Source organism: Motacilla alba, chromosome 7 (genome assembly GCF_015832195.1).
Source record: "Motacilla alba alba isolate MOTALB_02 chromosome 7, Motacilla_alba_V1.0_pri, whole genome shotgun sequence".
Classification (NCBI taxonomy): Eukaryota; Metazoa; Chordata; class Aves; order Passeriformes; family Motacillidae; genus Motacilla; species Motacilla alba.
In genome coordinates, this window is record NC_052022.1 from 138,640 (window position 1) to 160,562 (window position 21,923).

General features: G+C 38.8%; 1 protein-coding gene across 20 annotated transcripts in view; it reads left to right on the forward strand.

The window, feature by feature from the left end:
• Positions 1-21,923, forward strand: part of BAZ2B (bromodomain adjacent to zinc finger domain 2B) — a 112,301-nt gene that overhangs the window by 62,848 nt on the left and 27,530 nt on the right. For 8 of the 20 annotated variants that reach the window (XM_038141947.1, XM_038141951.1, XM_038141950.1 and 5 more), the window contains exons 6-18: positions 6-404; positions 2,610-3,216; positions 4,388-4,684; positions 7,004-7,064; positions 7,601-7,709; positions 7,977-8,078; positions 12,767-12,977; positions 13,913-14,005; positions 14,114-14,175; positions 19,092-19,157; positions 19,859-19,924; positions 20,538-20,582; positions 20,836-20,868. In XM_038141947.1, the coding sequence (XP_037997875.1) occupies positions 6-404; positions 2,610-3,216; positions 4,388-4,684; positions 7,004-7,064; positions 7,601-7,709; positions 7,977-8,078; positions 12,767-12,977; positions 13,913-14,005; positions 14,114-14,175; positions 19,092-19,157; positions 19,859-19,924; positions 20,538-20,582; positions 20,836-20,868 (2,151 nt within the window). The remainder of the gene's footprint in view (positions 1-5; positions 405-2,609; positions 3,217-4,387; positions 4,685-7,003; positions 7,065-7,600; positions 7,710-7,976; positions 8,079-12,766; positions 12,978-13,912; positions 14,006-14,113; positions 14,176-19,091; positions 19,158-19,858; positions 19,925-20,537; positions 20,583-20,835; positions 20,869-21,923) is intronic. The other 12 variants (XM_038141945.1, XM_038141946.1, XM_038141952.1 and 9 more) reach the window with 9 other exon arrangements.

Consider the following 21,923-nt stretch of genomic DNA (forward strand, 5'->3'; position numbering starts at 1 on the left):
TGCAGGTGCTAATGCATAGTGGTGTAACAGATATGAAAACCGATGGACAAAAGTCACAGGACAAATCTCAAGAAAAAAGAACACACCAGCAGATACCTCTTGTGTCTGATTCCCAGACTCACTCATCATTCCAGTCCCAGCAGAAGCAGCCTCAGGTTTTGTCACAGCAGCTTCCGTTTATTTTTCAAAGCTCTCAGGCAAAGGAGGAATCTGTGAACAAACACACAAGTGTAATACAGTCTACGGGATTGGTTCCTAATGTGAAACCTTTGTCTTTGGTACATGAAGCCAAAAAGGAGACCTATTTAAAACTCATAGTTCCTTCCCCTGATCTACTCAAAGCAGGGAATAAAAATACCTCTGAAGAATCTGTCACTTTGACCAGCGATGTTAGATCTAAACGGGTGAGTGAAGTTTTTGATTATTTGTAACCTGTGTCATCTGCTTAAAAAGACATAACATTGCCATCAAACTCTTTTAAATATAGCGTATTAAAATTATAAGTATACTTATTTTCATAATCGTGGGAGTTTGTGTTTTTTGTGTTTTTGTTGATCTGGGTTTCTGAATGGTGTAAATTAACTAGATTGTGTGGGTCTTGCATCTCTTAAGAACAATGGGCACCTGAAATCAATGTCAAAATAAGAAAATTATAAATCAAAATATGTAAATTGTGTGGCCTGGATATTTTTCCTATGCTTCTAGATTCAGTGAAAATGCTTATTTAATACTTCCCATATCTGGTATGTAAGCATGACTTCACTTTCTTTCAAGTTAGATAGTTCCAAGTCAAAGTAATTGAAATCACCTATTTTAACCATGATTTTAAACAAAGAAGCTGAAAGCCATTTAAAAAAATGCTCATTGTAATGTTGAGTTTTGTTTGCTCTTTAAAGACAAGTATTTATGCACTGATAGCTGTAAAAACTCAGTATGGCCATTTCAGTAGTTTTTTTAGAATGGTCTGGGTTGGAAGGAACCTTAAAGCTCTACCCTGTCCCCTCCTGCCATGGCAGGGACACTTCCACTGTCCCAGGAGCTCCCAGCCCTGTCCAGCCTGGCCTGGGGCACTGCCAGGGATCCAGGGGCAGCCCCAGCTGCTCTGGGCACCTGTGCCAGGCCTGCCCACCCTCCTTCAATTTATCTTCCTTTTTACTGGTCCGGACTGTACAATAAGTTTATGTGTCTGTCTTAACAGTTATGAGGCTTCTAGAATTTTTAGATCTTCAGTTTATTTATTTTTAATAGTAATTAAGGTGACTGCTGGTGAATTTTCTATTCAGTGAGATTTGAATGGAGATTGGAAGAAATTAGAAATCTGTCATTTTACAAACACCAAGGTTCAGGATATATACAGAAATAAATATATTAAAAATACATTTACAGAGGCAACTGTCATTATTATTATTTTATTTTTTCAAGTTTTGTTTTAAGCTAGTAGTATTCAGGAGTAGTAAACTCAATTCTGATTCACAGCTAACTCACAGGCCCTCAATGAGGACTGAAAAATCCTTAATTTTTATTGCTAGACTAGAAGATAAGAACTGTTTTTCCTTTCCAATTTCTTGTTACTAGGTAAAATTCAAATAAGCTTGTCATTTACCAGGAGTAGCTAAATAAATTATAATTATGATAACATAGGTCTTTGCTGTTGAAAGAGGCTTCCGCTTTCAAATTTATGAGTCTTTAGGTGATGATAGACCACACATTTCATAGTTTGATTTCTCTAAAATTTTTACTGGAGGTATACACTGTGTGAATATTTATTTTAGAGATCTTCATAATTTCTTATTCAGTTTTAAATGTTAGTAACTTCCAAGAATGTATTGTGTTTGACTTAATTTTTAAAAATTGATTTTAAACTGTACCATCTTTATTCATTTCATTGTATTTTCTTTTGAAGATGATGTGCGGATTTTTTCTTTGGAAGAGTCTTTAGACTAAAGACACTGTAAGCTTTACATGCATTTCTGAGCAATTACTGAGCAATTACTAAATTTTACATGAAGAATTTCAAGTACTCTTTCAGTTAAACAGTTAACATATCACAGCATTTCTGAGTAATACCTTTTCCCTTATTCTTTTAAATAATTTTTTTCTACACCAAGAGTCCTCTGTTGGTTTTCTAGTATTGTGGCCACTGGTGTGTTTTACTTACCTTGTGTTTTAAAGTGAACAAATTGTTAAAGGTAGCTGTACATTCACATTTTTATACACTGAATTATGTTATAAGAAGAGGTTTTTCTGTGCTGGTACACAAGAGTAGTAAGTATCTTTCTAAAAATGGTGTTTTTCAGAATGATTAATACCTTTATGAATGTCTCTGTCTAGAGCATTGTAGCAGGTGGGAATGCTTCCCTGCATAATTGGAATCAACTTCATCTTGAGTTCAATTTGTCTTTCCCTACTTGATTTACAGTGAAAAAATCATGCAAGACTTGTGTAACCAGTAGTTACTCATCTCTTCTATTCTAGCTAGTATCTGCTTTTGGCTTTCTGGAAACGGCTTAGCAGATGTTTAAAATTTCCTAGAGCTTACCTGCCTGAATAACAAAGAAAGCCAAACAAACACCTCCACATTTTATTTCTCTGTCTTCTTACTTCTTTAGGAACAATATAAACAGACATTCCCAGCACAGCTAAAGAAACAGGAATCGTCTAAGAGCCTGAAGAAGGTTATTGCAGCTTTGTCAAGCCCCAAACCAACATCTAGCTCACCAGCTCATCAAAAACTCACATCCTTGGAAAACAACCATTCTAACCCATTCCTGACAAATGCACTTTTAGGTAATCACCAACCCAATGGAGTTATTCAGAGCGTCATCCAGGAGGCTCCTCTTGCACTCACTACGAAACCGAAACCCCAGACCAAGATCAATGAAAGTGTAGCCATTTCCAGTAGTGCCCCCTTTTCTTTGCCAATAAACTTGAGTGCATGTGGGAAAAAGCCAACTGGTAACCGGACAGCTGTTATGCCCTCTACCTCTCCTGTGTTACCTGGTTCAGGAAAGGATAAAGCAGTCAGCAATAATGCAGTAAATGCAGTAAAACCACAACACCGCCTTCATTCTGCAAAGCTGGTGGTGGAGCAGTTCAGAGGGGTAGACTCAGATGCCCCCAGCAGTAAAGACTCTGACGACTCAAACGATGATGACGACGATGATGAAGATGAAGATGAGGACGATGAAGAAGATGATTCTGATGATAGCCAATCAGGTGGTTTAACCTTTTTAATAGGAAAAGCAGAAACTTAATTTTTGCATTTTGAAAACATGCATTTCCCACCATATTTTAAAATAGGGGCAGGAAATACTGGGCCAGCATGGCCCCCACAGTGCCCTACACATATTGTTGAAATTAGCATATGTCCCCATTCTCCATTGTTTCGTGTCCAAAAATCATGTTTGGGGTGTTCAGATACTTGGTCAGCTGTCCTGGGGAGGTGGCTCCTTAGTCTTTTGGAAAGGCTGTCAGAGATCTGCCTTCCACATTAGTCACCCAACCTGCAGCTTGATGTGACAAAGTGCTCAGGAAGGGATTGACATTAAGGCTGATGGATGGTTGATGATCCTGGCAGACAGAGACCAGCTGCAAAACAGGTTTCCTAGCCAGAGAGGGACTAAACAAGGGCATTCAAATTGTCAAGACAGGCAAGAAAACGTGTTTCTGTGCCTCATCCAGGAGCAGAGTAGTCCATGAGCAAGTAATTGGACAATTTTAAGGTCTATAGACCAGTCTATGCAATTTGGAATGGCAAGGCCTGTTTTAAAGAGTTGACTGTATTCACAGTCACTGCTTTGTCTTGTGTGCTGATATCCCTTGTGTCCAGCCTCCACCTTCATCATTCTCTTCCACCTCTCATCCACACACCCTCTACTAATCTTTTTATCTCAGCATTGTATCTCACCTTTAGTTCCTTACCCTGGCTGTCCTCAATTCTTACTCTTCCTTTGCCCAGATTTCCATACTTTTGATTCTGACACCTTTCAGCCCGTATCCAGTTCTGTTGTTTTCTTCCTCTTCATGATGGATTTCACACCTGTGAAATGCCCTTCCTGGGGTGATGTCCAGCTGCTGCCCGTCCAACGGGATGATTTAGCTGTAGCTCATTCTGGGGTAAACAGTCTTGAAATACTGCAGCTTCTGTCACTCATCTGTTTGCATTCAAAAGAACAGTGTATTATTGTGCAGAGTTACTTAGTGCTGTCATATTTGTAGTAACTTTAAAGCTTAGGTAGTTAATTGGAACCTCCTATTTATACTCAAGAGATGTTATTAAAAAAGCATGTATAAGAAGAGAAAAGACTTTGCAAGTGTTAGGACTTCAATGTACTTGCTAGTAGTTTCCAAGTCATAATGTGCCTTTCGCCACCCTTTCTTTAAACAGAGTCTGACAGTAATTCTGAGTCAGATACAGAAGGGTCTGAGGAGGAAGATGATGAGGATGATAAAGACCAAGATGAATCGGATACTGACACTGAGGGAGAAAAAGCCCCGCTGAAACTGAGTAAAACTTCATCCTCTGTGAAGAGCTCTTCCATCGGTCTTGCAGCTCATTCCACCCCCCTTAATCTCCAAGTAGCAAAGACGTCGAGCTCGACACCAGCTGCCTTGTGTCCTGAGTCCCAGCCTGCAGTGTTCCTCGGGACAGCAGCCTCCACCCTCACGCCAAGTGCACATTGTGGTACCTCAATGTCTTCTCTTACACTACTACCATGTGATAGCTGAGGTCCATGTGTTGTGAAAGTAATTGCAGAACTAGTCCAGTGCTGGTTTTTACCCTCAGAACAGGGATTCACTGAACGGCCACCCTAGAGATGTGGCAGAGTCACCCTCACGTGAGCTTTTCAGATGCCAGTTGGTCAGGGTGCAGGTTAATCTTGGCAAAGCTTCCTTTCCCAAGGAAGGCTGGATCAGGTGTCTTTTCAGATGTCCCTTCTGACTTTGACTGTTGGGTGACTCTGTGATCTTTTCATGGGTGTTTGCAGCAGTCATTAAGATTTGACAGCCAAATTGCAAGTTCTCCAGACTAGAACATTATGCCATTACAGACCAGGACATTTTGACTCGTGTAATTATTTAGAGAAGATAGAATTAAATATCCAGATTTGATATTTATTACATTAAAACCCTTAAGTCTTTGGAATTCTCCATTTTATTTTAAATTAGGTATTCTTCTGATTTCTGAACATTGTAGTTTATGTTCTGAATCTTAAGTTTTTATCCCTTCCTCAACAAACTTTGTAACCATATTTTGTTAGAACATAATTTTCTAATAAGTCTTTCAAAATTCTCACTAGAATTTATGGATTATTCGCAATGATTTTTTTTTAAAGTTCATAGAAAGTACGTTTAGCATTTGCCTGATACTATATAGTTCTTATAATCCATCATTTGGTGACTTAATTTGTAAGATTTAGAAATTACTGTGGCTACCGTAAAGAGTGCATTTTTGAAAGTCACATTTCTTCTTTGCTTGCTAACAATTAAATTAAATCTCATGATTCCTACTTTGAATTAGAGACTTGCTGTTTATTAACATGAGTGTAAGCAGATTTTTTAAATGGGGACATCTCCTTATAAATAGGTTTTTATATTTGCATTCAGTGGAATAGGAGCTTCATTCCATGTCATACAAAGGCATTAGCTTTGAAGAAGTATAATGTGATCTACTTAGTATTTATCCCAGAAACAGGGTTGTTTACTGTACAGTTTATAAAAGATTTAATATGGATTAGGAGTAATCCAAATGGGTAAATTAAAAAGATGACGTTTTTCTCAAGAATCTGTGTTGATTTGGGATGCTTTGAAAAGTCTGATAGCGGATTTTACTGTTTACAGGAGTAGGAGGTAGAATAAATTTTTTGTCCTTGCTTTATGTAGGATAATACTACACCCACGAATCACCTAATAAGAACCAACACAATACAACAAAAATATTTTTGTGAAACTTCTACCTAGAGTTGGTTGGTCTCTGAAGGAGTCTTGTCTCTTCTCTGTATCTGTTTTGCACTGGACTTTCTACTTCACTTATATTTGGAAAAGCAGCCTCCCTCCCTGTACTGTGGCCATTCAAAACAATGCAGTACTCCTTCATGTTAGGTTAAGAGTGCAGACCCGTGTCTAAATTTTGGGATCTGAGCCCAGAGATTTCCATGGTGCTTTTTCTAGGGCTGTCTCCAGGTGCTGTGGGAGGAGCTGCTGGCAGCTCCCTTGGCAGCGGGCGTGGTGCTGCTGTGACGGCTGGGAGCGGCTGGAGCCGGTGCCAGGGGTCACTCTGGTACCAGCCCTCACTCGTGGCCCTTCCCAGGGGAGAGATGTGTCACGTTCTCGACCGAAGGTCCAAATTACCTTTTTCAGAAGTGCGTCTTCCACAAGTTGGTCTGTGTGCATAGTTCACGCTGCCTGAGAGGCCTGAGGAAAGCCTTTCACACTAAAAAACCCCACATTTGGCAGTTGTCTCTGGGATACTACTGATTCAGTTGCTTGACAAGCACCAAACACAACATCTGTTTGAACTGGGAAAAGCTGAAGTAGTTCTGAAAATTTTCTGCATTTGGCATTTGACTGCGGTCTATAGGCAGTGCTCTAGGAAGACAAGACCTATTAGAATATGGATCTTTAAAGTAAAGTGTGTTTTTATTTGCATCTTCTTCACTGAAAAAAATTTTACATGGTATTGTCTAGAAAAACAGGCGTGCAAGGAATTAAACTAGCAATAATTGAGAGCACTAAACAGGACAAGCATAGGTATGCTTGATAGGTATGGGATAGTTAGGTTTTCTATTTACAATTTCAGAGGATGAGGTTGCAGGAACTTAGAAGAAATTGTATTTCAGAAGAAGAACACTTCCATCAGTTTTCTTGGTAATTGAGGTACATAATGGCGAGAATGGAAAACCAGTTTTCTTTTGTTTTGGGGATGGAAACATAAAAAGTGCATTTTACGAACATGTTTTCTTTTGTAAGCTCTGTTAGGTATTAATCAATGATTCTGTTTTAGGTATTTCAAAAAGACGAAGAGTAGCAGATGAACGGGAGCTGCGTGTTCCTCTTGATTATGGGTATGTTATGTATGTACCTGATTTTCCTTAGAGGGAGAGGGAGATAATGCCTTCAAAAATCCTTTGGTAAAGAAATGAGTTTAAAAAATTTTGTGGCTGCATACTAAGGAGAGGGCTTCAACAATTTAGATTTCTGACTCCCCAGTGACTGTGAATCTCTTTAAAAAGTGTCAGCATATTTCATGTGTTAATTTTGGTGCATTAAATTTGCTCTTTTGCAAAGATGACCCATCTCCTAGCTGTTTAGCTTTGGTAATTAATCCTAATGATCTGAGCCAATATAGACTACAAATAACTCCCTATAGTTCTAAGCTGTTTAAAATCTGGTAATATGTAAGTCACTTGATACAAATAAATTCATATATTTAGTCAGTTTGGACAATCTACATGATAGAGTTTCTGGTTTGGTCTGTTTGATTTATGATACCGTAGTCACATTTTCCTCTTCCTTTTTTTTGTAGAATTCTAAAATTGACACAAATTACTTGTTTTTTAAAAAGTGTGTTGTTGTATGCAACTGTTTCATATTACTCTAGCTGGCAAAGAGAAACCAGAATAAGAAACTTTGGTGGTCGTCTTCAAGGAGAAGTAGCATATTTTGCACCTTGTGGAAAGAAGCTGAGACAGTATCCTGAAGTAGTAAAGGTACATTAACTTTTTAACTTCTGTGTTCTAATGCTAGTAAGCATGCTTGCAATTAAAATATGTATTTTTTTTTTCTCTCCAGTAGAGGTACTTACTTTCTGTGATGTGAGGTGTAATGTATCTCAGTCTGTTACTGATTTGATGTCTTATAAATGCGTATCCCTTTGACAGAACATGCAAAACATTGCAGTCACAAAGTTAGCTGTACATCAAAGCTGGGTTGTAATTATTTACAAGCTGAAGTGGAAAAATATGTGATTTTTTCAGTATCTCAGCAGAAATGGAATAATGGATATCTCAAGGGACAATTTCAGCTTCAGTGCAAAAATAGGAGTGGGTGACTTCTATGAAGCCAGAGATGGACCGCAGGTATCCACTTTTTAAAAAGTAAAGTTTTTGATCCAAGGACCATTAACTTAAGTTTAGGTAAAGTAATTTTTGCTACGATCTGAAGCATTACCTGTTTTTAGCTAATTATTTCTAAGGCTGCACGTATTCTTAACAGCAGTTAGATTGAGACGTGGAGAGCTTGATCCTGGGCTGTGCTGAGGGCCGCACTCAGGTGGCTTTGCCCAGAGGGTGCTTTAATGATCGGCTCTGAGCCTGGCCTGGTCTAGTTTGAAAACTCAGAGCTATGTATTTTATCTTAGCATTCAGGTCTTTCTGACTTAAGACTTTGTTTCTTCTTTTATTGAATACAGCCTTGTATCAATAGTAATTTATGTGTAATGTTAAATCCCACTCTCAGTGTGTTCATAATAGATGTATGTGTGTATGTGTGTGTTTATATATATATGTAAATTGCATGTTTATATACAAGTGTCTCCTGTATCAAGAATACTCTCTGAGCATCCTGAAGCATGACACTTTTACAAAGGGAGATGCAGAACTATACCAGTTGTGCCATACAGTGGTATAATTGTTAGATGGTGTATAGACAAACCACTTCAGGATAATTAAAACTAAAATTTTAAGGAAATTGTTACTGTGTTTGTGCCATGCTGTATTACTGTATTTTGGCCATTTTGCCATTTCTTTAGGATGTGTATGAAAATTTTTGGACTTTTCTCAGTGAAGGTATTTGCTTCTTTAAGGGATAAGTGTTCTGAGCATGATACTAGCTCTCAACAGTCTTGAGTTCAGGTTTGAGTTAAGCCTGATGTTCTTGTAATACCTTGTAGAAATACATAATGTTAGCGTGAAATGAAATTGAATGTCTTTAATGAAAGCATTAAAGACTGAAATCATGGTAAGCAGCTTCTTCTAGGTGGTGCTTCCTGGCTTACAGGCTAAAACATTGCTAAACTTGCTTCATGTTTGGCCATTAACAGTTACAAGTTCCTGTAGTTATGAACTTCATTAAGTACCTGCGTGTCTTGACTGAAATAATTCATTTTACTGTGATGTACTGTAATGGCAGGGTATCTGCTCTCTTTTTGCCCTGTTCTATTTTCTGTGTCTGTTACCTTCATTAGTCTTGTCCCCTTCTTTAGTTATAACTGTCTTCTCCCTTTAGTTGATTTGCAGTTTGCCCTATGATAAAACTTGAAAATTAAGGCAGTGTGAGGGGAAGATTTCTGCAGGCAAGACTGGCAATGTGAACATTAGTTTTCTGTACATATCATCACTGAACTTTGTACTGATGTGGTTTTTGATAGGTTCCACTAAGACTTGGGTAGACAAGGGAGAAGTTTTCTTACTAGAAAAAGAGACTGAGGGCAGCTTTGTCAGATGTGCTAAGATGTGTTTACATTTTATGTGTGCATGAGGGGTTACAAAACAGTGGAGCTACACTCATGCTGATAATATTGCCTAGTGAAACAGTATGTGCTACTATACTTCATAAAAAGAGCTTGCACCCTCTTTACCAAAGTTTTTTGAATCATCCAAATTCAAAATAATATATGATAATCACATCTTCATGCATGTCTGGAGGTAATTCCAGAAGTTTTTTTTTCTGCTTTTTGGTAATTTCAATTATTCTGCATAGCCTTTAGTGATTATTCTTCCCTTCCTTCGTTATACATTTCTGTTATCTTTTGAGACATGCAGCATGTGCTGGTCTAATTTTCACACAGCTCTAAGATGAAACAAGATGTGAAGAAAATTATCTTAAGGCTAAATAAGTATTATTAAATATTTACCTATAGCAAGCCAAAAGTATGTGGGTTGCCTGCTTCTGTTAGTGCCTGTGTTTCTCTCTTGTGGTATGCAAACCATCAAATATTATGGATTATTCAAAGCAGTGTTTGAATGCTGTAACAGAAGCATATCTGGCAGAAGTGGGCCACAAAGGAGGAGGATTAGAAGAATGATTGAAGTTTGGCAAATGTGAAAATTCAGTGACTCGCCCTGGAAGCTTTAAACTGCTGTGATTTAGAAAGATTGGTATGAATATGATTTGGGCTGATGGAATAAACATGGGTCCCCATGAGTTTAAGTAATATGTATAGGAGTCTTTGTCCTATTCTGAGTTCTGCAGTTCAGTTTGGAAAGCAATGTTAACTTTTCCCCACAAATCTAATCTGAAATTTAAGTGGATTGTTGCTTCTTGCAAAGTGCCTGTGGTTTTGTTCATTAGCTTGATTAACAGGATTTGAACTTGATTCTGCTTTCATACATAGTTGTCTGGTGTCTTTTTAGCAAATGTCCTGATGGCAGCACAGTACTGTGGTACATGGTAGATGCTTGAAGGTGACAAATTGAATAAAGTTATTATTTTGATTAGTTTGAACAATACACCACAACATTTCACAATGTTATTCCCATTTTTTCTCTAAAAGCTTTAATTTTATGGAAGCCTGTGATTCTCCCCTGTTAGGGCACAACCCCTATATTTTATCTTTGAAATGTCAAAAACCCAGAGTTTTTGTACATTTTTTTAATAGAACATCCTGACTGTACATTCTTTTAAAAGAAATGTATTTTGGGTTAGATTTTGAAAGTTGTTTGAGCACAAAATGTAGATGGTCAATCAACTCTTGCTTAACCCTTAATGGGACTATTTTTGTCTTGTCCTCTCTTAAGTTTGTGAAAACTTGTGCATCCACAATGCCCTTTGACAGGGCATTAAACTGTCTCTCCCATCCCTTGAAGCACCTGCTCCTTTTGCTTCCTGAGCCATTGCTTACTTCATTTGATGGCCTCTAGTTTCTCTTTCAGGTGGCATTAGGAAAATGTAATACCCAACATGGTCTCTGGTACTCATGATCTGGTAGACCTCTTACTTTTTTGTGGTGCATATTTATTATCATTAGTATCATTAACTGCAGAAAATACAAATACAGGGCAAGAGCAATCTCTCCATTGCTGTTCTAAGGTACTTTCTGAACTATGGCTGCATCTCCTCCTCTTCTTGGATTTGTTTTGCCTCCCTTGGCATGTACATTTTATAAGATTAGGTTTTCTAGGTTGGAAGTTGGTGTAGCTAGTAAGTATTAAATCTACCTCAATAAACTGAACCTGTGATAAACTGTACTAGGCAAGTACTAGGCAGAGAAATAAAAGTTACACTTAAGTAATACTTTTCAAGAAAGTAAGAGAATTAACTTCTAGTCAAGTGGTAGAGGTGAATATTTTGGGTTAAAAAGTCCTTAGGGGGGGCACATGATGATGTGGTACACATTAATGATGTGGTCTTGGTTCTGAACAGAGCATTTTCAGAACGTAATTATTAACAAAGCCCTTTGGAATGTGTGCAAACCAAGTGTGTCTTGTACTTTGGGGGATGGTCTTAACTGGGAATGATTCAGACTTTAGATAAGTATCTTTGCAGATACTGATAACTCCTTTGAAATCTGAATGTCTCATTAACAAACTGCCATTTCTTTTGCTGAAGTTATTCAAAACCTTTGTAATTGTGAAGAATGAGCAGAAATAACTAAAAGACAAATTATGAAAAAAAGCAAAAATCAATTATGTTGTGGTACGGTAAATTGGATTTTAGGTTTTATGTACATATAAATGTGAAAACTAAAGCACTCCAAATATATTTCTTCTGAACTGGTATTTAATGAGTTTTTAAATTACCAACTTTTCTTCTTGCTTTAGCAGACATTTTCAAAATTTTTTACAAACCTTTTTAAGGCAACTTATAAAGAAGTCCTAAAGGATGCTTCACTTGCAGATTTTCCCCGCATTTGTCAAAAACTTGGGGAAATGGTAAAAGAGTTCAAAATTTTGAAATACTGGTGTTCAGTTAAACAGGCTTACCTAGACAGTACACATTTTCTGCTCAGTAGACACAATGAACTCCAGTTTTAGTAGCCAGTTAAATAAAGCTATTCCTTCATGAGGATTAACTTGGATATTTTTATTAAAAAAGTATTTTAGAATCTGCTTTCGTGATGCCTCAAAATACCGCAGTGCATGCTTTGTTTGGTTAGAGAATATAGTTCATGTAGCTTTAGATACGTGGGTGCTTAGAAGTTACTTTTCATTGATTCAAGCTGGTGCAGAAACTGTTTTGCAGTGAATGAGGGGAGAACTCAGTTGCACTAACTAAAACTTGATGATTAAAATGCATCTGTGTTTTTTCAGCTCAGTTGTTGAGCTCTACAACACTCAAAAGCAATATTTGAAAATACATTACTGCATTTGCTTGTTATATGTGCCAGAATTTCTGTAAACACACTCTGTTGGAAAACAGCACCTCATAGCTTGACACATTTTTTCATTCATGTTGAACAGTGGATTATATGAAAGCAGAATAGTTGTTGTTGAGTTTGCATAATTAGGAAAAATTTATTTTGCCCTTTAGAAAGGGTTGAACAATTTGATTTGATGAGAAATAATTAAAAATAACAACAGTAATGGCATATCTACAAGGTAAAAACTTTGTATGTGCTTGAATAGTCTTCAAAATCTTAGTGGTGAAATTTACAGAAGTTCTTAGTCATAGTCTCTCAATAGGTAGCTTCTGTGCATCATCAAGAAATTGCCCTGCCCAAATAATACATCACAGCACTTGCATATTTAATATCTACAACTCATCTTAGATTTCGGGTTATTTTAATCTGCATTTGTAATACTTCTCTGTGAAATGTGTCAATTAAAAGGGTGTGCAGTGGTGTCTTCTGAAAGAAGAGGAGGTCATTCCCCGTATCAGAGCTATGGAGGGGCGTAGGGGACGCCCCCCAAATCCGGACAGGCAGCACTCCAGAGAGGAGTCGAGGACCAGGCGCCGCAAAGGCCGACCTCCCAACGTTGGAAGCGGTGAATTTCTGGACAACGCTGACACAAAGCTTTTGAGAAAGCTCCAGGCTCAAGGTAAGAGCTGTGTTAATATTTTCACAAAGAGAGGGTATCTGTATATAGAGTTAGTATTTTTCCTATAAGACAGTGATTTGTCTCACTAGGATATTAGTATACAGCATTTTATTTTGGGCATTTGTTACATGCTGTTATTGAAGACTTTTTGATAGACCAGTAAATGGCTTATCAGTATAGGTTTTAAAGAAGGAAGTGCATATGTAAAGATGTGACTAAAAGCTTACTCTGCAGTTACTGCACAAGAAGCTGACAGTGTTTTGGGGAGTTCAGGCTTGCCAGGTCCTGGACCTCAGTCCTTTGAAAAGGAAGCTGAATTCAACCTCCAGAAAATCCTTCCTACAGTTGTCTTCTATGAGTGTGTCCATAAACAGTTAATTCAGATTTCAGAAATGTATCACAGGGTGGTAGAGTGCTTCAAGAGGTTACTTATTAGCATAAGAATGGCTGACTTTAGGTAGGCACAGGAAAGAGGCATGTGACCCAGGTGAGTGTGCTCTTGCTTCATTATGAAAAAATTATTACATAATTACATGAGGTAACTTGTAAGGAAAACTAATTCCGTGCTTTCTGAATAAAATGTTTATTTAGTAGTTTTGAAACAAATGTTTTCTGCTTTAGAAGAAAGAGGAAAACGGTTTTAAAATGAACCAGCATTATTGGTATGATTCTGTCACTTAATAAGTAATTTTTTCCTCCAAAACCAGTATTTATATAGAAAGTTCATCCATGTTTATTTGCACTGTTGACACAGTTACTGATACCTGATGTGCCATTAATGATAGTTCATAGAAAAATTTTGTAGATGCCAGTGTGTGCAAAACAAATCCTCTGTTTGCTCTGTCTTTACAACATGCAAATGTCTGGACAGGAACTGAATCTTTATTGTTGGACTGCACTGTTTTTATGAACTTAATATTTTCTTTTTGTAACAGAAATAGCTAGGCAAGCAGCACAAATAAAGCTACTGAGAAAGCTTCAGAAGCAGGAACAAGCACGAGCTGCCAAAGAAGCAAAAAAACAGCAAGGTACTTGTGCAAGGTTGTGCATGCTAGGGGATTATTTTGAAAAGTGTTTATGAAAAGTTACCTGTCTCTTGCCGTGTTCTGCTGATATTGTTTGCTTTTGTTTGTTAGCTATTATGGCAGCTGAAGAAAAGCGAAAGCAAAAGGAGCAGATAAAGATAATGAAGCAACAGGTAAACTATGCAATTGCTAAATAAGCTCTTTAAATGATGTTTTCATTATCATTCAATAAAGTGTATTTCAGAAATTTAGTAAATTACTAAGTATGCTGATTACAAAGTGTATATTTTAAATCTAGTTTTAAAGAGCACACACTGTATTAAAATTAATGTATTTAAATTGTAAATGTGTTAAAATTCTAAACTCCATTAAATTCACCATTAACCCATGTCCCCAGGTGCCACATCAGCACATCTTTCAAATTCCTCTAGGGACAGTGCCTCCACTGCTGCTGTCCTGGGCAGCCTGTGCCAGAGCTAGACAACCCTTTCCATGAAGAAATGTTACCTAATATCCAAGTTAAACCTCCATTGGTACAATGTGAGGCCATTTCCTCTTGTCCTGTCCCTTGTTCCAGGGAGCAGAGCCTGACCCTCACTTGGCTGCACCCACCTGTCAGGGAGTTTCAGAAAGCCAGAAGGTCCCTCCTGAGCCTCCTTTTTTTCCGAGCTGAGCCCCTTTCCCAGCTCTCTCAGCTGTTCTTGGTGCTCCAGCCCCTTCCACAGCTCTCTTGTCCTTCTGCTCTGGACATGCTACATCCCCTCAATGTCTGTATATGATCTCAGCATCCCAACACCTGGAAAAAGTGCTAATATTGTTTTCCTGTAAGTGACAAGGGTGACATGGGAAGAAGACAGAGATGCTGGTTGCCACTGTAGTGAGAAAATTCATGTGGCCAAAGCTCAGTTGAAGTTGAAGCTGCCAGAAATGTGGGGGACAAGGGAAAAAAGTTTTTTCAAATATATTAATGGCAATCCTGCTTGTGTTTATAAATTGGGAAATGAGGGGCTGAAGAGCAGCTGCAGGAAGGGATCTGGGAGTCCTGGTTGATGGCGAGCTGGGTGTCAGTCAGCAGTGCCCGGCACCCAGGAGGGACATCTTTGCCCTGGAGAGCATCAGGCCCAGCTTCGCTGGCTGGGAAGGAAGGGCTGTGTCCCACTCTGCTCTGCTCTGGGGTGACCTCACCTTGAGTCCTGGGGAGAGTTTTGGGCATCCCAATATAAAAAGGACAGTAAACCATTAGAGGCTATCCAAAGAAGGCCATGAGGATGGGGATGGGACTGGAGGGGAAGTCTTAAGAGGAGTGGCTGAGGAACTTGGTTTGTTCAGCCTGGAGAAGAAGAGACTGAGGGGGAATTCATTGTGGTCTTCAACATACTCGGGAGGGGCAGTGGAGGGGCAGTGCTGATCTCTGCTCTCTGTGACCAGTGACAGGACTTGAGGGAGCTGCTGGAGCTGAGTCAGGAGGCTTAGGCTGGGTATCAGAATAAAGGCTGACCAACCCAGAGCGTGGTCAGGCACTGGACAGGCTCCCCAGAGCAGTGGTCATAGCTTCGAGGCTGCCAGAGCTCCAGGAGCATTTGGACAATGATCCCAGGCAGAAGGTGGGATTGTAGGGCTGTCTGTGCAGGGCCAGGAGTTGGATTGATGATCCTGATGAGTCCCTCCCAGCTCAGCAAACTCTGTGATTTTATGACATCTTGAAGTGTTAAAAAAAATGAAAATATGAAACCCTTTCACATCTTTGAAATCCAGGTATTAAATCCTGACATGCTTCTTTTTTTCTGGGTAGTAAACCAGAACTGGTGTTACTGCAGACTACCTTAAATTGTTTTTTTTTCTTTTTTCTTTTTTTTTTTTAAGGAAGTGCTCAGTGTAGTAGATACAGAGCTCGAAGTTGTCACTCTACCATATATGAGTTACAGTAGAAAAGGCTGAGAGAGCTGGGACTCTGGAGAGTTCAGCCTGGAGAAGAGGAGGCTCAGGAGGATCTTGCTAATATTGCTAAGCACCTGAGGGGAGGTTGCAAAGAGGTGACTTCTCTCAGAAGTACCCAGTGACAGGAGGTTCCTTCTGAGCATTGGGAAACAGTTTGTCACCAAGATGGCAACTGAGAACTGGAGCGGGTGGCCCAGGGAGACTGTGGAGCCTTCCACATGGATTTTCAACAGCAGCCTGGATGTGGTCCTGGGTAATTGGTTCTAGGTGACCCTTCTTGGGCAGAGGGATGTGGACAAGGTGACTTCCAGATGTCCCTCCCAGCCTCAGCCAGTCTGCTCTTTTGTAGATCGTGACAGTTTCAACCTGTCCACTTCTCAAGGCAACCCATATTTATTAAAGAAAAGGAGCACACTGTGATTTTCAAGTGGTCCTTACATTCTGAGGGGTCCAGGGAGCAAGAATTTTTAAATTGTCAAATGCATCAAATCCAGACCTTGTTTGTCATCATCATATTCCTTCTTGATGTGTAACCTAGTAAAACTCATTATTTCAATGTGCAGAGTACCTTCTTCTCTGATAATAGTTCTTTATTCTGATCTCTGCTGAAAAGTTTGTTCTGTATTAACTCTAACCTTTATGGAGTTGAGAGTCCTGCATTTTGTCCACGATAACCCCTGCAGCGTTATAGTCTGGGGACATTGTGGCTGGACAGTGCCCCAGCAGAAAGGGGCCTGGAGGTACTGGCTGACAGCCCGCTGAACACGAGCCAGCAGTGTGCCCTGGTGGCCAAGAAGGCCAATGGTTCCTGGCCTGGATCAGGAATGGTGTCGCCAGCAGGGGCAGGGAGGTGATTCTGCCCCTGCACCTGGCACTGGTGAGCTCTCACCTTGAGTGCTGTGTCCAGTGCTGGCCCCTCACTTTGGGAAGGACGTTGAGACACTCGAGCACCAGAGGAGGCAGCGAGGCTGGAGAGGGTCTGGGAACACAAGCCCTGTGAGGAACCGCTGAGGGAGCTGGGAGTGTTAAGCCTGGAGAAAAGGAGACTCAGGGGTGACCTTATCACTCACTACAGGTTTCTGAAAGGTGCCTGTGCTCAGGTGGGGCTCTTTCTCCAGGCAGCACTGACAGAACCAGGGGACACAGTCTCAAGCTGCACCAAGGGAAATACAGGTTGCATATTAGGAAAAAGTTTTTTGCTGAAAGGGTTATAAAGTTCTGGAATGGCCTACCTGGGGAGGTGGTGGAGTCACCATCCCTGGATGTGTTTAACAAAAGACTGGATGTGGCACTCAGTGCCACGGTTTATTTGAGGTGTTGGGGCATGGGTTGGACTCTGATCGTCAAGGTCTCTTCCAGCTTGGTCATTCTGTGATTCTGTGAGAGGGTGTAGCACATGCTTTCAACTTTTGCACTGTTTTGTTTTAAAGTATAATGGGGGATAATAGAGACGTAAGGTCCATGCTGTGAGCTTCACATGGAAGCTTCACGTGGAAAAAGTTCAGCACTGTCTGAACAAGGCCTTTGAGTTAATTTTCTTGATAAGGTTGTGTTATGTTTGACTTCTCAACAGTTTATGGAGCTCGTAAGATTTGTCTGGAGTTTATTAGACTTCATGTATCAGAGCTCTATTTGTCAGAAAACTTAGTATGTCTTTCTCATCTGTGATTGCTCTTTTACTGTTAAATATTTTAGATTATCTTTTCTTAGGAGCTTGGTTTTGGTTTTAGTTACTTTTCAATAAAGTACATACATCACTATGTATATACTTTATTGTATGTGTCACTGTGTATCACTGTGTATCACTGTGTTCTCCAGAGAGTAAAATTTTAGAGTGATCCCTGTTCTAAGAGTCTCAGGCCAGCTCACAACAATGTATTCCGTACAGATGGTACAGATGGGCTTTACCCTCACTGTTGGGAAAGCGTCTGCAGTTCCAGAGAAGCTCATTGAGCTCCTTTTCAAGCTTCTGGTCTAGGCTTCCCCCAGCTTGCAGGGCTATTCCATGGTCTGGGCTTTGCTATTGAAACTTTGCAGGAGGTCTGGCTGGATGTATGCACTTTTCTTCAAAATGGTCCTTCCTAGTCACTGTGGCTCAGTCAGCTCTTTTGAGATAATCTCAAATAATGTGCTAATGAATTTTTAATAGCTAATTTAACAGACAAACCTATGCAGCACAGGTGTGTGCATTTCACAGTGTGAAATGATTCCAGTGTTTGCAATGATTACATTTCTCAATCAATGTAATAAGACTTGGTTCAGATTTTAGAAACTAATTTATGAAGAAGAATATATTAGAATATAGTTGCCCAGCATCCATCTGTAGAGTGCATAACTTCATCATTTTCTTCTCACCATGATGAAACATGCTTAAATGTGTTGTAGTACCCATGGTTCCCGTTCCAATTACTTTTGTTACAGCATGTATACAATTCCATCACTAAACTGCATACTAAAGCTTCCAAAATTAGCATCAATTACCTGAGTGCTTTAAATCTATGGAGAGACTGAAGTATACTTAGCTGAGCATGTTACCCAGGTTGCATGTGGGTAAGTGTTTCTGGCTGACAGAGCATGAGCTTTGGTTTTGCTGAGCTCAGCTCGCTGTGCTGCCCATGGGATCATAAAGGCCTGAGAGAGGCTGTAAGAACTGAGGCAAAAACAGAGCCTCAGTGCTTGGACAGACCTTGCTGTTTCTTGGTCAAAGAGATCACTTCAAAACATCATGTATTTCATGGCATAGCTCACCCTTTTGTTCATTCTTAACTACTTTCACTAGTTGTCAGCTGGAATTGGAATGCTCTAGTTTCCTTACTTGGTCATTAATCTGGTCCTCTTGAAGGTGTTAAAAAAATAATAAAAACTTTGACAACTTAAACATGAGCACCCACGCATAACTAGGTGTGGCTTCCTTCAGGGTTATACCAGGCATCTAATACTAGTAAAATTTCTAAACATATGGCAACAGTTGACTAAAATGGGTGAAACTCAGTAACAAAAAAGTATGTATAAACTTTGTCATTTTTAAAATGTAAGAGTATGTGTATAAAAAAGGTATAGTATGTATAGTAGGTAGAAGTATATGGGTTTTTTTTAAAGTATAATTTCCTTTACATAGTTTTTTAAAGAAGTAACTTTCTTGCCCTTGTAGGAAAAAATTAAGCGAATTCAGCAAATTAGAATGGAGAAAGAACTTCGAGCTCAGCAAATTTTGGAGGTAAAAATAATGGCTCAAATGTAATTTTTCCATTGCCATTTTAGTATGTATTTTAGTAGTCACACATGTAATTAGAAGAGTAACTAAATATAGCAGCTCTAACAACCTTATTTCTGAAGGCCAGTTCAAAGATGTCTTAAATTATTTCTCTTAAAAGATCAGCATAAACTGATCCATAATCTTACAAGTGTTCACACTTGGGCTCACGATTTTCTATCAGAATAGTCTTGTGTGTACATAAGTTAACAGCAGAACAATTCCTTAGAGAAAAATTTTGCAGTAGTAGGATGTTAAAACAATACTATGTTCTGTTCTGTATGAAGTGTAGTGGGTTTAAAAATACTATGTCTGTGTTAGAGTATACTCTACAGGTTTGCTAGTGTACTAGCAGATAGATTGCTAGTTTTCAAGTCTCCATTGACATAAAAATTAATAGTTATCCCTTTGCCATTTCTGTGTGTACTTGCATTATAAAAATAGCCAGGTGAAACAATTTTGAGTGGGATTTGAAATTCTTGTTGAATTTTTTTTAAGTAACTGAAATGTGAATTGATTGATTGTGAAAGCTGCATCAGAGCTTTCTTGCAATGTACGCAATAAGTGATGATGTTCTTAACTTTTAAAGACACATAACTTTACTTCTAGTCAGGTTATTTTCAAGTTGTGATTGTGCTGTTGTGTGACCTGTTTTGCATGCACAGGCAAAAAAGAAAAAGAAGGAAGAAGCAGCAAATGCCAAATTATTGGAAGCGGAAAAACGAATAAAGGTTAGTTTAGAGGAGCTCCAAAAACAAGAACTGTGTTATTGTACACAACATATGTTGATGTATAAAAGCAATATATTTGGGAGGCTGTTCATTGATAATGAAGCTGTACATAGAGACAGCAAATAATGACATGTATGTGTGGTTATAAAAAGGCATGAAGCATATGCAGAGGAGTTTGTGTATGTGTGACATATACACACAGATATACAGAGACAGTACTTTATATGCCATTACCATGGGTAGCGTAACAAAGTGTTCAATGAGTATTATTCACAATATTCTTTCAAGCACACTATCGAAAAATTGTTGTTTCTTGGCGAGCATAGTCTTTTCTAGGCTGTAATGCATGCAAGACTATAGAACTCTTTTACAAATACTGGATAATACAGTGTCTGTGTGTATATAAGTACTTCTATTGCTGCTTCGGCATTCTAGGTGTGTTCTAACATGGAACTCCCAACCCACCAGACTTACTGTCATGTATGCTGTGTATATTTCTCTGTAAGTTAGAATTTAAGTCAGATGTGCTGTTTTAGTGCAGCAGAACTGTGCAATTTGTTAAGTAAATTTTGACTGATGTTTAAAAAACTACATTTCTGTTCTTCTGTTGAAGGAGAAGGAGATGAGAAGGCAGCAGGCTGTTCTTCTGAAGCACCAGGTTGGTATAAGTTTGGTTGACCAAACAAACAGAATGACAATTGTCAGCTACTACTTTTAGTTGTATGTGGGGGGGGGGTGGAATCCTCAAAATATGCCCTTTTTAAACTTCTGGGTTTGATTCCTACACAGATTTTCTTTAGCCTTACGATTTTTTGCTTTGCTTTGGTATTGGGGTCTTTTGGGGGATTATAAAGTGGTTTTATGACTTTGTGATTTCTGTTTCATAATGTTGTGCCAACTCTTTCTACCAGGAGTTGGAGAGGCATAGACTAGATATGGTATGGGTATGTTTATTTTTGTACATCTAACACCGCATTGTGATTTGGTTGTGATATGGTTGTCATAGCAATGCATAAAATGTAGCACTGGCTGCTGTCATATTACATACTGCTGCATGGCTTTACAGCACAGTGCATTGCATACATCTGCTTGTCTTGTCTGTTAAGGAAAAAAAGACATGTCTTGAACATGTGTATAAATTGAATGTGGCAATAACTAAATGTAGTTTTTAACCAGGGATCTATGTTACTGATGTCCCAGTAAAAATTTGACTAGTATATAAAATCGGGGATTTATGCAAAATCACTAGGATGGTCACTTGGATGATTTTTGCAAGCCTTGTCCCATTCACTGGGAATGAATCTAGTCATTTTAAATACAATTTGAATTAACCTGTTGTAGAAATCAGGGTAATGTCTTCCCCTTGTAAGATACTGAGGAAATTAGCTTTCAGTTGGTGGTAAATACATAATGTTATAAGTATACAATGAAATATTAGCATGTAATCCTAGCCTCACCAAATTAGATTATAAAATTCCTATAGCCTTTACTGGGGCCAAGATTTGCTCTTCAGCTGTTAAGCTGAAGGCAAATCCCCTGTACTTAGTGCCGTAGAATACTGCTACTGACATAATTTACTGAAGGACAGGCATCAGTAAATGCAAGTTTTGTTGCATATGTATATGCACCACCACTGGCTTGATTAAAACTGATCTAGAGCTGATAAAATTAATAATGTTCATTTGTTGCTTGGTTAGAAGAATGTTAATACTTGCAATGTTTGAAAAAGACCAGTTTAAAATTTCTGCTGAATTGGCTATTGAAGAAGTAAATTGCAAGTGCCATCATAGCAGATGTAAGGTAACTGACCTGTTCCAGCCAACCATTATGCTTTTTGTTCGGCCAGCTTATGAAGGAGCATCACAACTGACCATAAGTAAATCTGTATGCTTCTTATTTACACTGTCTCCATGTTCATTGCTTTACCTTTTTGCTTTTGATTGTTCTTGTATTTGCTTTCTAAACCTGAACTAAAACATGCACAGACTTGGCCATTCTT